This window comes from Podarcis vaucheri (genome assembly GCF_965113315.1).
Source record: "Podarcis vaucheri genome assembly, chromosome: 13".
Classification (NCBI taxonomy): Eukaryota; Metazoa; Chordata; class Lepidosauria; order Squamata; family Lacertidae; genus Podarcis; species Podarcis vaucheri.
Window position 1 is genome coordinate 25180511 of NC_138751.1, and position 14848 is coordinate 25195358.

Genomic DNA, 14848 nt, shown 5'->3' on the forward strand with positions numbered 1-14848 from the left:
AGGAATATTGTTAAATTGCTCACAAAGTCGGACCTGCGTGGCTACTCTGCTTCTGCCTCCTTCAAGTCACAGTCCCCAATCATTTGTATACCAAGCTAGGTAAATATTCCAGCGAAGCATGCCCAAGGGGAATTGTGTGCAACAAAGATAGCTTAATTTCAATAGTCAAGAGCACACATTACTTCTGATAATTTGAACTGGAAATACTATCTTAAAAGACAGTAGTAGATGGGCAACTTCTGAAGTAAAACACATCTGCAACTATATGCTCTGATTTATTGCAGGAAACAGGGTGACATGGGTCATTTGGGAATAGGCCATAAGAGTTGCTAGAATCAGAAATCACATAGTGATCTCCATATAACTTTTGTGGTACTGTAATCCACTGCTTTAGGATGGGGGTGGGAATCGAAGGGACTGCACTGATTGGACTTTGGAGGCATTTCCTGATTTCTTTGCATCTTTCATATATAGTTTATATATTATATCTATCAAGCCTATGATGGCTCCTAATCTGCCTTACTCCATAAGAGTAAGTGTATAACAACAGCAGTTTAATCCAATCCCTGAAGCCCTTTGTATTGCTGACTTGTTTCTAGTGTTTGTAAAAGGAACCCCATGACTCCACAAAATTTTAGCCTATAAAGGAACGTGTGACCCTCAAATGACTTAGTTACTTCTCCTTCTTAAGTGCTCCTTGCTGTTCAACTCAGGCCTTAGAGCAATGATATAACATTTGGGGAAGAAGATACAACCCAACAATCCAACACTTGAGGCCAAGATGGAGAAAATCTCAACCACCACCATGTATTTTCCCTTTGTGCTCAGGTAAGTTGGAACAAAAGAGACCCACACACTGCAAAACACCAACATGCTGAAAGTGATGAACTTGGCCTCATTAAAAGTGCTGGGCAATGTCCTGGCAAAGAAAGCCACAATGAAGCTGACAAGAGCCAGGAATCCCATGTATCCCAGAACACAGTAAAACATAGAGGCAGACCCTTCCTTACATTCAGCTACAATTTCTTTAGACAAGGAGTCCATGTCCAAATCTGGGAAAGGAGGAGCAGTACAGAGCCATACAGTACAAAGAGCTCCTTGCATGAGAGAACAGGAGAGAACAATTGAAGTTGCCAGTTTTTTCCCCACCCAGTTCCTCATCCTGGATCCTGGCCTTGTAGCCATGAATGCCAAAACCACAGTGGTCGTTTTTGCCAACACAGAAGAAACAGCCACAGAGAAGATGATGCCAAAGGTTGTTTGTCGTAGCAGGCAGGTTGCTATCTGAGGTCTCCCAATGAACAGCAATGAACAGAGGAAGCAGAGCAGGAGAGCGACCAGCAGAGTGTAGGTGAGACTTCGATTGTTGGCTTTGACGATGGGGGTGTTTTTGTATTTAATGAATATACCGAGTACCAAAGCTGTGATCACAGAAAATGAAAGTGCCAAGAAAACTAAAATGATGCTCAAAGCTTCCTCATAAGACAGAAAGTTTAAAATCTTGGGAAGGCATCCATCTTGGTGTTTATTTGGATACTGATCTACTGGGCATCTGATGCACTTGTCGCTGTCTGGAAAAGGAAAGAAAATGATGATAACTCCATATTCCAAACAAGTGAGGGACAAAAACATATAGTGCCATCATATATATTTCTACTCAGAAGTAAGTCCCATTAAATTAAATAGAGTATATTTATCAGTAGGTGGTTTTAGGATTGCTGTGTGTAGCATGTAAACATTGGGAGAACAGAAGCCTGCAGGGAGCTATCAGGCACAATGGTTCAATATAAACTCCTGTTGTTTCAACAGCTAATAAGCAATTTCTTGTTTTAGGATCGATACATAATTGGAGATGCTTAATGCTGAAAGGGATTGTTATATCTAGGCTAAGGTTTGGTGATGAGCTTCAAAATGGATGTGTTCATTGGTCAAGCTTTATTCTTCATGCAGAAGGACGTAACTTCATTCCTTGGTATCACCTGCTGAAAATATCAGGTAGAAGGTGATATCAGAAATCTCTCCTTATGATTGCAATTCTTAGCATGCCTGCTCAGAAATAAGTCCCCTTGAATTACTTCTGTGTGGGAGCCACCATTTACCAGAATGAATAATACCAGCTAGTAAAGGGACAAATAATCCATCCTAGTATAAGGCCCTAAGATGGAACTGTAGATGCTGCTTTGCTATCCTTAAAGCACAAGAAATAAATGTTAATTCCTCTTGGTTTTCTTGCAAAGAGTCTCTGAAATAAGTTAGATTTCTTTGGAAGGGATGATGTAGTCTGAACCATGCCTACTCATGTGTTAATGTTTTAAGATGATCATGTGCGAGGTCACCTACCCATGGCAACAGAAATCATTTCTTCTGGACATGCATCACAGTCGTAGCAACAGAATGGTTCACCATCTTTCTTTTTCCTAATAGATCCTGGGCTGCATTTATCATTGCACACTGAAGAGGGTGACATCTATTCATAAAGACAAGGGAAGAAAAGCTTAATGCGTGCTGCTCTCAATGAATGATTCAAATTTAACTGAATGGCATCACAGACCTGGGAGAGAACACTGCTATTTTTTTTTCTAGGAAATGATTTCACAGGCCTTCACAGCCCTGGTATTAATTCCACCCATGTCTTTTTAAAGGCAATCAAAATACAATATGCAGATGATATTATTATTATTATTATTATTATTATTATTATTATTATTATTATTATTTTCATTATTAACTTCATTGATGTACATGAGTGGTTAAGGGGAGGAAAGATCACTATACCACTGGCTTATTCCGTTTACTCTACTGTATAATTTTGCTGGAGTAGAAAAGTTGTAGCACATGATTTGCATGCAAAAGGCCCAAACTTCAGTCCTTGGCATCTCCAGGCAACGCTGAGAAAAGGCTTCTTTCTGAATCATTTCTGAGTCAATCATGTAGACAACCATGAGTTAGATGACCTAGGGGCCTGACTCAGTATTTCCATGTTTCTAAGGGGTAGATCATTGTCCAAAATGCTCCTTTAGAATATATTAACAAAAGCTCTTGTGACAGGGTCACAATATTGGCAGCTTTGTACTTTCTAAGGAGATTTACCTTATTATGGCAAGGAAAAGGACCCCTGGGCAGTTAAGTCCAGTCAAAGGCAACTATGCGGTGTGGCACCCATCTCACTTTTCAGGCTGAGGGAGACGGCATTTGTCTGCAGACAGCTTTCCAGGTCATTTGGCGAGCATGGCTAAACTGCTTCTGGCCCAAAGGGACACGTGATTGGTGCCAGAGTGCATGGAAATGCCGTTTATGTTCTCATTGCAGCGGTACCTATTTATATACGTGCACTGTTATGCTTTTGAACTGCTAGGTTGGCAGAAGCTGTAATAGAGCAATGGGAGCTCACCACCACTGCATGGATTCAAACCACCAACCTTCTGATTGGCAAACCCAAGAGGCTCAATGGTTTAGACCACAGTGCCACCCATGTCCCTTTATTTTGGTAAAAATGGTCCATCTACAACTGATATCACAACATTCAACCACTGATAACCATTAACCAGAGCATACCTGCATAAACTTGCTGTGCCATGTGATGATCTCCTCACTAATCATGAACTCTCTGCCTGAAAAAGCCCATGGATCCATCCTTCCCACTTTCACCCTTGAAAAGGATTTGTTAGGGAAAGTAACCCAATTTATAATATCAAATCCGCTTTCTAATTCACCTTTCCCATCTAAAGACAACTGGTCCCCAGCACTGTTGTTAAATGAGATTTTCTTCAGGAAAGGATGAATCTACAGTTGAAGAGGCAAAAACACCTTTACAAAATTATAGGAGGTAGAGCAGTATATCATTTTACAAATTTCACTCTAGTCTTTTTTTAGTAATAGATTAGAAATGTGTGTGAGAGAGCAAGGAAGTGCTTGCTGGTTCTACCACCTCTGTGATCTAGAACCTGAGTTCTTTCACCCACTGCCTGAATTACAGTCCTATTTGTTTAGGGTTCTAAATTGCATAGCAATCTATGTGAATACATCAAGGTTCATGTTTCAGAAGCTACCCACTTCATGCATTAAGTGTGACAGTGATGGTCATGGTCATGTGACAGAGGGGGCAGGACTAAATAGGGCATCCTGATTCTCCATAATTACATGACAGAAACTCACCCCTAAAAGGGCACCTGAGTTTGATTGGTTTACCCTTTTTTAAACAATACTTCAATCCTGCCTTGGATAAAACATAATTATAGTGGTGCCTCGCAAGACGAAAAGAATCCGTTCCGCGAGTCTCTTTGTCTTGCGGTTTTTTTGTCTTGCGAAGCAAGCCCATTAGCGGCTTAGCAGATTAGCACTATTAGCGGCTTAGCGGGCTTAGCGGATCAGCTGATAAGCAGTTTAGCGGCTTAGCGGATCAGCTGTTAAGCGGTTTAGCGGCTTAGGATCAGCTGATAAGCGGCTTAGCGGCTTGGGAAAAGGGGGGGGAGGAAAAAGCCCCGCAGGAACTCGCAAGACATTTTCGTCTTGCGAAGCAAGCCCATAGGAAATTCGTTTTGCGAAGCACCTCCAAAACGGAAAACCCTTTCGTCTAGCGGGTTTTCCGTCTTGCGAGGCATTCGTCTTGCGGGGCACCACTGTAACATGAAAGTCAATTTTAAACAAAAATAGCCAGAAAACAGCAGGAGTCTCAAAGGCAATAAGTCATCCTAATTGCCATCAGAAGTAGCATCATTTTAAATTGTCAACGGAACCACAGAAGTAAGGGAAGCAGATGAGAGTTCCACAGCCAAGGGCCCGTTCTGTGAAGTCACTCAGTGGACTTAATATGTTGATCGTGACCGTATAGCAGCTGATGGTGCTTGGTGCAGGGACATGGCACAGTTTGGGGACACAGAGAGGAAGGACGCCATTGTTGACATGCATGAACAAATAAGTTTGTATTGGAGAAGGGAGTCTTTGAGGCATCATGGTTCTAGACTGCAGGGCCACCCAAAACATTTTGGTACCTGTGGCAGACCCCAAAATGGGTCTTTTCCCCACTTGGGAAGGAGGGGATCAGGGAAGGTCTACATTAGTAAAAGGAGTGGAGAGAAACAAAGATCTGTTCCCTCCTGAGGTGGTTGCCTCACCTTGCCTCTTGTGCTGACTGGCCCTGCCAGACCATAGAAAACTTTTCAAGTCAAAACCAGCTCTTTGATTAGACCCAGAAACCAACTGTTCCTGAAACAGGAGACTCAATACATCAACATAAATCTTTTGAGTATTATAAGCTCTGGTCAATGCACAGCTCCAGTACAATACATTTTCCTGCATGAAGCAAAGGACACAATGACATACTCCCCATTCCACTAGACTAGACTGGAAGTTGATGGGTCATGGGGTAGTGTTCTCTTCCTAATGAAGCTAGCAGTGAGGGGGTGGGACAGAAAAGCCATGCTTATGTAGCATAATCTAGAAAGCCATAGTCCCCCATTCCTTGTTTAATGGTAGGGCAGGCACTGGAGGTGCAGGGCGTTTTTCCTTTTAAAATGTTAGATGCTTCAGGTTCTGCAGATGACAATGAATATGGGTTACTTTTCTTCATTCCTCTCTTCATTCTCTTTGAGAAAGCAAGATGAGGCAGCCATGCAAGCTGCATCTGCTTACAGTGGCTGCTAGTAAATGTGATTCTCCTCTCCTCTACATTCCATAATGAATGGTGGGGATTTAAAATATTGTGCTCCCTCTATCTTGTTTGTGTCTTGTTATGGTTGGTGATCAGTTTTGTTGTTAGTACTGGCTCTGGTGTAATCGCTTGAATAGTTGAGCAGGAAGGAGCTCCTGGTTAGTGTGAAACATGTAGACACAGCAGTTAATTATGACTGAGATATAGAAGGGAAGTGAATGTTTACGTGGGATGCAGAAGGATGCAGAGAGGGGAAATGGAGACCAAAGGTTCCAAATGCTGGTTCCTAACTTGCAAATGATGCTTTTGGGGGCTCAAACATTATATCTGCACCAGATCCAAGTGAGAGGAGCAGGAAGTTGCAATGTGATAAAAGAAATGTGAGAATCCATTTTATTTCCAGAAGCAGGATAAGATTGGTCATGTGAAAATGAAGAAAGAGTCCTATCATACATGGTGTAAATATCCCTAATGTCTGACAAGATGGGGAAAAGATGGACTCCTATAGTTAGCAGTGTAAAAAGCTGACAAGGTAGAAGTAGAAATGCTCATTACTGGATAGCAGATAGTCAGGTATCACAATCTTTAAACATGAGGGTATGATATGGATTTTCTATTCACGTCCATCAAGATGTTTTGGTTAAAGAGCTAGTACCTGCCATGGTTGAAGGTTTGGAAGTGTTGCGACCACTCTGGGCTTGGACTTCAATGAGTACATGGTGTTTAAAGCATGTGCTATGATGTAAACAGCATTGTATATACTGTAGCTTTGGGGAGTCATGCTCATTTCAAAAAATGGTCCAGAAAGACTCTCCAGCTTCTCTTTCCCCGTGCAGGTCCCATCGTTCTCTCCATCCATAGGGGAATCTAAAAATACACAGTCAAAAGCTTGTGCCCAGAATTCTTGGATGAACTTGTCTCCATTGGCTGAGTAGGGATTTATGGTCAGAAGGAAATTTTTGAATTCCGGTACCTCAGTGGAGTGGACTGCAAAAGACAAGGCTCCCTGGAAGACTTGTATATCCCAATTCCTTTGAAACTGCACTGCTGGGAAGTCCCATTGGGCTGTCAGAATCCACATTCTTCCTTGAGCATCTGCCATATCTCCTGCTTGTACTAGAAAATATTTCAAAATCATTGTAGAATGAGTTTCTGCAAATACAACAAGTGCTTTGACTGTGTTGTTCTTGAAAAGATGAAGCATGCTCTCTGCCTTCATGTACCCTTCAAATATTTCAGAGAAGTCCGACAGAGCAGGCATCTTGTCAGTGAATGCCGCACAGATGCCGCTTTGTGAAAGTCTTGGCATCAAGCTTCCCACAAAATTTTCTCCTTTATCATTATCCTCTGTTATGATCCCAACCCACGTCCACTCAAAATGCAGAAGTAATTGAACAATTCCAATGTACTGATACTCTTCATTGGGGACCACGCGGTACATGAAAGGGAACTGGGTCTTAGAACTCATAGAAGGACCAAATAAATAATAAGAGACCTATGCAAGAGCAAAGAGTTTGTCAAACGTTGAACAGAGATTTACAGTACAAGATATGCAGTCAAAAGTACTCGTGCAAGAGATTTGCCTTTAACATTTCAAGACATGATTATGTATGTAGTGGTAAAGACTAGAATTTATTATGCCAAAAAATAGAGGAAAACAAATTCTATTGCAGGAGACAAAGTATATGAATGTGCAAGTTTCTTATAATGGATGGCCATTGCCCGAAGCTCAGTTCCATCCACATTCCCATCTTATTATATGACAATGGCACAGTCACCTTGTCTCCCACAAGTGTTGGCTTGAAGCAGCTCCTGTGCTGCTGCTAGGAATATTGTACAGCCAACAGACTGGAACTGAACTTCGCAAAATCTAAAGCGCTTTTGTTCTCAAGAACTTGGAAGCCTCATAGATGGGAGATCAGCAGAAACCCATTAGAACAGGTTAAAAACTTTAAATAACTAGGCATCCACTTCCAATATAATACTTCCTGGAAATACCATTGTAAGCTTGCACTTAACAGAGTGGATACTCCAGCTCTATCACCTGTTTCTTCTTTAACAGAGAGAATCAGTTCGTCCCACCTGCACTAAAGGTCTTTAATGCCAAAGTAGTCCCAAAACTCCTGAATGGCATTCCATTATGCATTGGTGCAGTTAACCAATCTAAATTTATCTGCAAAATCCAGGTGCTGCCAAATTGTGTGTCATAGGCAGCCATGTGTCTGGAAACTGGACAAAGGCTGCTGGAAACCAAAGCATGGGTCACCAACTATAAAATTCTGGCTCCGTCTACATTTCATGTCCTATCTGTCTTTTTCAACTTTCCACATGCTGGCAGAATCCTACCACTCCAAATGCCTAGCTTGCAGTGAGAGCAAAATCAGAACCTGTGGCCTATCGCTTGAGTCACTGCTTATGCAGAATCTTAGAGATTTAATTCCAAACCCTTTGCAGTGCAGCCAGCAAAACCTGTTCCCCACTGGGGTTGGGAATTCCACCCTCGTTTTGCCAGGACACTCCATTTTTACACCAGCTATACAATCCCCAGGTATGCAGAGCTCTTTCCCTCACAAGATTTAACATCTTACTGTCTGCAGTTTTGCAAGGTCGATCCTTGAAAATCCCATACTCATACTGACTTTGTGGCACAAAACAGGTTGAATCCATCACACACGTTTTATTTTATTTATGCAAAAATATATGATAAATATTTGCCCCCCTTATTGAAGGAAGGAATTTATTGCACCCACTCTTCCAGGGTGTCTTATCTGCTAAACAATTGTAGTGATGATGTTGTGGAGAATGTAGCAAGATTTTTGAGTGACTCTATGAAATTACACTTGTCTTTAGATCCATCTTTGTATCTCATGATGTTTGGACAGTTTTATCTGAAAGTATCTCCAGTTATGTTTTGTTAACTGTGTTGTGCTCTGATCCATGTATATGATGCACTTTTTTATGCCAATAAAGGAGATTGATTGAAAATTCATGAGGACAAGAGCAATTGTTAATATTATTTTTAAAAAGCAGGTTTTTCTCCACAAAGAAGCATTCACAGCTTCTCTACCTTTCTCCTTCACATACTCAAATATGTTTGTTCCAGTTCTAAGAATACAAGAAAGGGATGCATGTCAGGTGTTTGAAACCCACATGTCTCATAGAAACATCCTACCTGCGGGATCTTATAGATGCCTAAGATGGTAGCCATGTAAAAGGAGGTTTCAGCATCAAGTCCCCCAATGGCAGCTATCAGATTGTTCTTTGTGCCACACTTATAGTTGGGGACTGTTCTTTTCTGGCTAAAAAGAAGGTTCAGAGTGGTTTGATATGTCAACTTTTCGTTGAAGTAGCTGTCATAGATGTGGAATCCCAATGTAGCATTTGGTAAAATCCTGGGATTCTTGTTGATCTCCTTAACTGCATACACGAAGGCCTGTAAATACTGGTAGTATTTCGTCACTACACTGAAATAAGAGTGCAGGTTATATAACCCATAAATTTTCTAGACCTCAAGAACTACTTGTCAAGTCCACATTGTTCTTATAGAGATGTCTGCAGGCATTAATGACTTGAACAGGAAGCATGGCAAGGAAGAAACCTGTAGGGCAGTCTGTTTTGTCTTGTCCCAAATATTCCACTGAAGAAAATGATGCTAGTGAATTTCCGTGGTGGGCAGCCAGTTGTATCTTTGCAAATCCCATGTGATTGAGAACCCAGATCTTCTAGGGATCTGAATCACCCATGGAACCTCAGTGTATACAAAAGGCTTCCTGCTGCAGAAGTTCATTGTCATCACATGTAGGAGCAAGATAATTTGCAGCCCCCCGAGGGACTAAATGTGTGGGTCCCGTCTGCTTGCACTGCCACTTCAAGGCCGTAATGTCTGAAATGGCACTTACTGTACATTATCACATCAATAAATGCTTCAAAATCATACGGAAAAAATCAGACACACAATCTTGCATGGGGAGGTATTCAAGTGACAGATCAGGGGACTGGAGATCTAGGAGAAGAGGGAAAGGCAAAATGTAGGGTAGATCAAGGGTGTGCAAATACATTTTCTATTAGCATCAAAGAATAATGGCATACATTGAGCTCTATCCAGGGCTAGTCCCACTGAAATTAAGGAATATGACTTAGGTTCATTGATTTCAGTGGGTCTGCTTCAATAAGGACTAGCATTGGACACAACCCATTATTACCATTAGGAATTGTAAATTTTAAAAAATTCATTATGACCTGCTTATGGACATCTCATGGAAAAAGATACTTACAGAGATTCTCCAACAAACATGGCATTGGGGTGTTCATCAAAGGTTATAGTATTAAAGAAAGAGAAGAACTGAGAAAAAATACTGCCAATGATGAGGTCACCTTGCTCATAATACTCATGTGGGATCTGTAGGGGATCGTTCACACTGCAAGTAGGTGGATGTGCCTTGCTCTCAATTTGGGGAAGAAACGCCAGTGTTAACATCAGTAGCCACAGCAACAATAACAGCATTGCACGTAAGGGTGAATTCTTTTCTACCAAAGCAAACCCACTCTTCCAAGCTAATTCATTATTATATAATAGCAGCTGGTTCAGAACAGATTTGTTTCTACACTCTCTTGATGCTGCAAGTCGATAGTGATACTATGTGGCCTGTGAAATAGCTCTTCCTGTCCACAATCCACACCCCCAAACTCTGAAAAGCACAGACATAAGTTTTATATGTATTTTCATATTGATTACTTTTTATAAGTGTAGTCAATGAAAATCCATGTTGTCGCCAGCCAGAAAGGATTACTGTAATTTGACATAATTATAAGGTAATTATAAATCAGCTCCTTAAATGTTCTCCTCATAGAGAACAGAACAGCAGAAGAAAACATGTTGGTTAGTTGTTATCTCAGGGCTGTTCCTTTCTGGGTTCAAGATCAACAGCTGGACATACTATGACACTGAGCAAGAAAATACATACAGAAAACCAAAGTCTTGGGACAAAGACATAGGAATAGGGAACTTGTGCCTGTCCATATGTTGCTGGACTCCAGCTTCCATCTTCCCTGATTACTGACCATGCCTGCTAGGACTGAAGGGAATTGGAGTCCTACAACAACTGGAGAATTTCAAGTTTCCTATTCTAGCTTGTTAAGTGGATATAAAGGAGAATAGTATTGATGTCATCCCTCTGCAACCTTGCATAGGATTACAGTGGTTGAATGCATTCTACACCGGGCTGCTTTAGTACATTAATATAAACATTTAATGATACTATGGTGGTGGTGGTGACAGTGATTAACCATATTGTAGTCATCCTTTTACATAAGGTTCTAGGGTTGAAATGCATGGCATAAAAATAATAGAATAAAAAAAATACATAACATTTCAATATAATTGACATAAAAGTTACCTTTAAAAAATCTAAATAATAAAAGAGCAGGTGATAATTTTTTTCTCATTACAGTGGTACCTCTGGATATGAACGGGATCTGTTCCAGATCCCTGTTCGCATCCTGAAGCAAATGTAACCCGCACCTGCATGTCTACGCGTGTGCGGGTCGTGATTCGCAGTTTCCACGCATGCTTGTGACCTCATTTTGACCGTCTGCACATGCGTGAGTGGTGAAACCCAGAAGCATATTTAACCCGAGGTATGACTGTAGTTCTGAATACCAACCCCTCCCAAAGACTTGGATAAAGAGGTGCATTGTCAGCTGCTGCTGAAAACTTAATTATGTTGCCACTTGATGCACCTCTGAGGGAAGGTCACTTCAGAGGCAGGTTGTAACCACAGAGACGGGTGTCCCAAACTTTTCCAGGAGGTGGCATCACCAGCAAGGCCTCCTCTGCAGATCATAACTCACAAGCAAGTTGGGATGAAGTACTCTTTCAGATAGTTGCTCTCAAGGTTTTTAGGGCCGTATATAAGCTTCAGTAGGGACGCGGGTGGCGCTGTGGGCTAAAGCCTCAGCGCCTAGGGCTTGCCGATCGAAAGGTCGGCGGTTCGAATCCCCGCGGCGGGGTGCGCTCCCGCTGCTCGGTCCCAGCGCCTGCCAACCTAGCAGTTCGAAAGCACCCCCGGGGGCAAGTAGATAAATAGGTACCGCTTACCAGCGGGAAGGTAAACGGCGTTCCGTGTGCGGCTCTGGCTCGCCAGAGCAGCTTTGTCACGCTGGCCACGTGACCCGGAAGTGTCTCCGGACAGCGCTGGCCCCCGGCCTCTTAAGTGAGATGGGCGCACAAACCCCAGAGTCTGTCAAGACTGGCCCGTTCGGGCAGGGGTACCTTTACCTTTACCTATAAGCTTCAGTATCTTGGAATAGGTTCATAAGTGGGCTGACAAACAGTGCTACTCCTTGACTCTCCTTTTTATGTTCTCAATCAGCCATGATCATCAGCACTCTGATCACTGCTTTCTGCATTAGTTGCTGTTTCTGGACTATCTTCAAGGGCAGCTTCCTGTATAGGGCATTATAATAGTTCAGTTACCAGAGCATGGGTCGCTGTAGCTATTGTATATGCAGAAACACTGTCTTCATTGGATTTCATATTGTTGCTGCATGAAGTAGAAACAGTTGATATGACAGAGATGGCTCTCAGAAGCAGGCTTTCAGCTGTTTATCTTCAGACTCCTCTGTGATTGGGAGAGCAATGCAACTAGCACTGGGAAGAATAAGCTGTGCCATAGCCCATGCTTTTACATGTAGTCTTTGGCTGACAAAATTGTGGATGGGTGTAATGAAGCATCTGTCCCTATGTTTTATTCTGTACTGACACATATAAGATTCCAGGCTGTCAGCTTTGCCTTAGCCAGGATGCTTTTTGCAATGTGGGAGTCTCTTTTGATACCTGAGCACTGTCATGGATTTCTGGGGAGGAAGATGGCGGACTAAACCTCTCTTGTTGACACTCTATCGAAAGAGATAATTATGTGGTGATCAGTGATATAGCCAACTCACAAATCTTGATAAAAAATTACTTCCAGTAGCACCTTAAAGACCAACTAAGTTAGTTCTTGGTATGAGCTTTTGTGTGTATGCACACTTCTTCAGATACACTGAGAAGGTTCACATTACCAGAAGAAAATTCTGAACAGTGTATCTGAAGAAGTGTGCATGCACACAAAAGCTCATACCAAGAACTAACTTAGTTGGTCTTTAAGGTGCTACTGGAAGGAATTTTTTATTTTGACTATGGCAGACCAACACGGCTACCTATCTGTCACAAATCTTGGTTATCACATTCACTCTGGAAAAACAGGGAACTAGGGATAAAACTCTGATGCTCTGAAAAAGCTGTTCCATGGTGGGAGACTGAGAAGCTTTGTGGGACTCAGATGGGGGTGACTTAGAGCGTAGGAACTTCCATCATGCCCAAACACTACATAATAGCCCTTAGGGTCAGTCCTGAAGGCACAGCCCATTGAGGGTGCTCCATCAGCACAGCCAGTGCCGGTGAACAGCATTCACATAGCAAGTGAATTGATGGAGCTGCTTAAAAAGTTTTGCCAGCAGCCATGTGAATCTCTATTGGCTTGGATGCTGTGTTTGTGGGATGGGGGTGATGATGGCTCGAGGAGGTGGAGAATATGAGGAGTGTGGCAATGCATTTAGCTTTACAGCAGAGACTATATGGAGCTGAGGAAGGCAAGGGAATCATTCATTGCTTGATTGGTTAATGCTTGCCATGATGCTTGGGGATGGGGGATAGCTGTGATGGAGATTGGCATTTTTGCAAGGGCCCCAGTGGAAGGGTCCTTTGCTATCAAACTTGTGACTGCTGGGGGGAGAAGTAGGGTTAGCCTTTCTGACACAGATCAGATTGACACCACAATTCAAGAAGGACACTGACAAACTGGAACGTGTCCAGAGGAGGGCAACCAAAATGGTCAAAGGCCTGGAAACGATGCCTTATGAGGAACGGCTAAGGGAGCTGGGCATGTTTAGCCTGGAGAAGAGGAGGTTAAGGGGTGATATGATGGCCATGTTCAAATATATAAAAGGATGTCACATAGAGGAGGGAGAAAGGTTGTTTTCTGCTGCTCCGGAGAAGCGGACACGGAGCAATGGATCCAAACTACAAGAAAGAAGATTCCACCTAAACATTAGGAAGAACTTCCTGACAGTAAGAGCTGTTCGACAGTGGAATTTGCTGCCAAGGAGTGTGGTGGAGTCTCCTTCTTTGGAGGTCTTTAAGCAGAGGCTTGACAACCATATGTCAGGAGTGCTCTGATGGTGTTTCCTGCTTGGCAGGGGGTTGGACTCGATGGCCCTTGTGGTCTCTTCCAACTCTATGATTCTATGATTCTATGACATAGAGAAAGGTGGCAAGGAAAAGAAAGTTCTGAGCTGTGCCAGGGAAGGGGGCATGGGGACAGGAGTCTTCAGTGGCTGCCCTGAATAAATAAACCTCGGCCATGAGAGCATCTGTTTTGTAGAATAGGCTTGCATTAGATATGATTATAACTGTTCAGGGAGGGGGTTGCACTCTTCTAAAGCAGGAATGTTGCACATATATTCCAGTTAAGTCTAACTTTTTGCATAAGGCTGTGCATGCTTTATATCAAGACAGTGTCAAGATAGCCAACTTGGAACAGGAATTATGGTGGGTTATGGCCAAGGGGTGGTTCCAAGGACTTGGAGAGTAGTGGCACCACTTATTGATATTTTTTGTTACCATTATAGCAATTGGATTACTTCCTCTCACTGGCTAGCATATACCCATAGACTGGAGAAACCTACAGGAAAATAACAAGCCATAGACAATAGTTCAGAAACATTAGAAGGAAAGAGCAACAGGAAACTTTGTGGGAGTCCTGATCTGATTCAGGTTTTCTTTATTGACAGCTTGCACCATGGGGATTTTTTCACAACCATACAGCCACAGTGATGCAGTTGTGATGATGTCTAACAATGGTGGAAGGATGCTTCAGTGTATGCCCTAGCTATGCTGCTTCTGCACAGAAGCCTCCATATGTAACAGGGAATGCTAATGTAATCCACAGAGTATAAGATTTGATATATTAAATTCTCATACAATATAAACTCTCTGAGAAGGTTCACATTACCAGAAGAAAATTCTGAACAAATGCAGCTATCAGCCTATCATAGAACATTGTACACAGTTCTACATTCATACATGGACCAGTTGGACAAATGTTGCAGAATTGTAGATCTCATCATCCCAAATACTGGCCATGATGGCTGAGGTTG

General features: G+C 42.3%; 1 protein-coding gene across 1 annotated transcript; it reads right to left on the reverse strand.

Moving 5' to 3' along the window:
• Positions 1–669: 669 nt before the first annotated feature.
• LOC309516553 (vomeronasal type-2 receptor 26-like) lies at positions 670–11177 on the reverse strand (the record flags this gene model as incomplete). Its single annotated transcript, XM_082195316.1, has 7 exons — positions 670–1571; positions 2341–2467; positions 3556–3783; positions 6306–7145; positions 8823–9114; positions 9925–10049; positions 11172–11177. 7 exons carry the CDS (start codon positions 11175–11177, stop codon positions 670–672), a joined length of 2520 nt encoding a protein of 839 aa, XP_082051442.1.
• Between the last annotated feature and the right edge of the window lie 3671 nt (positions 11178–14848).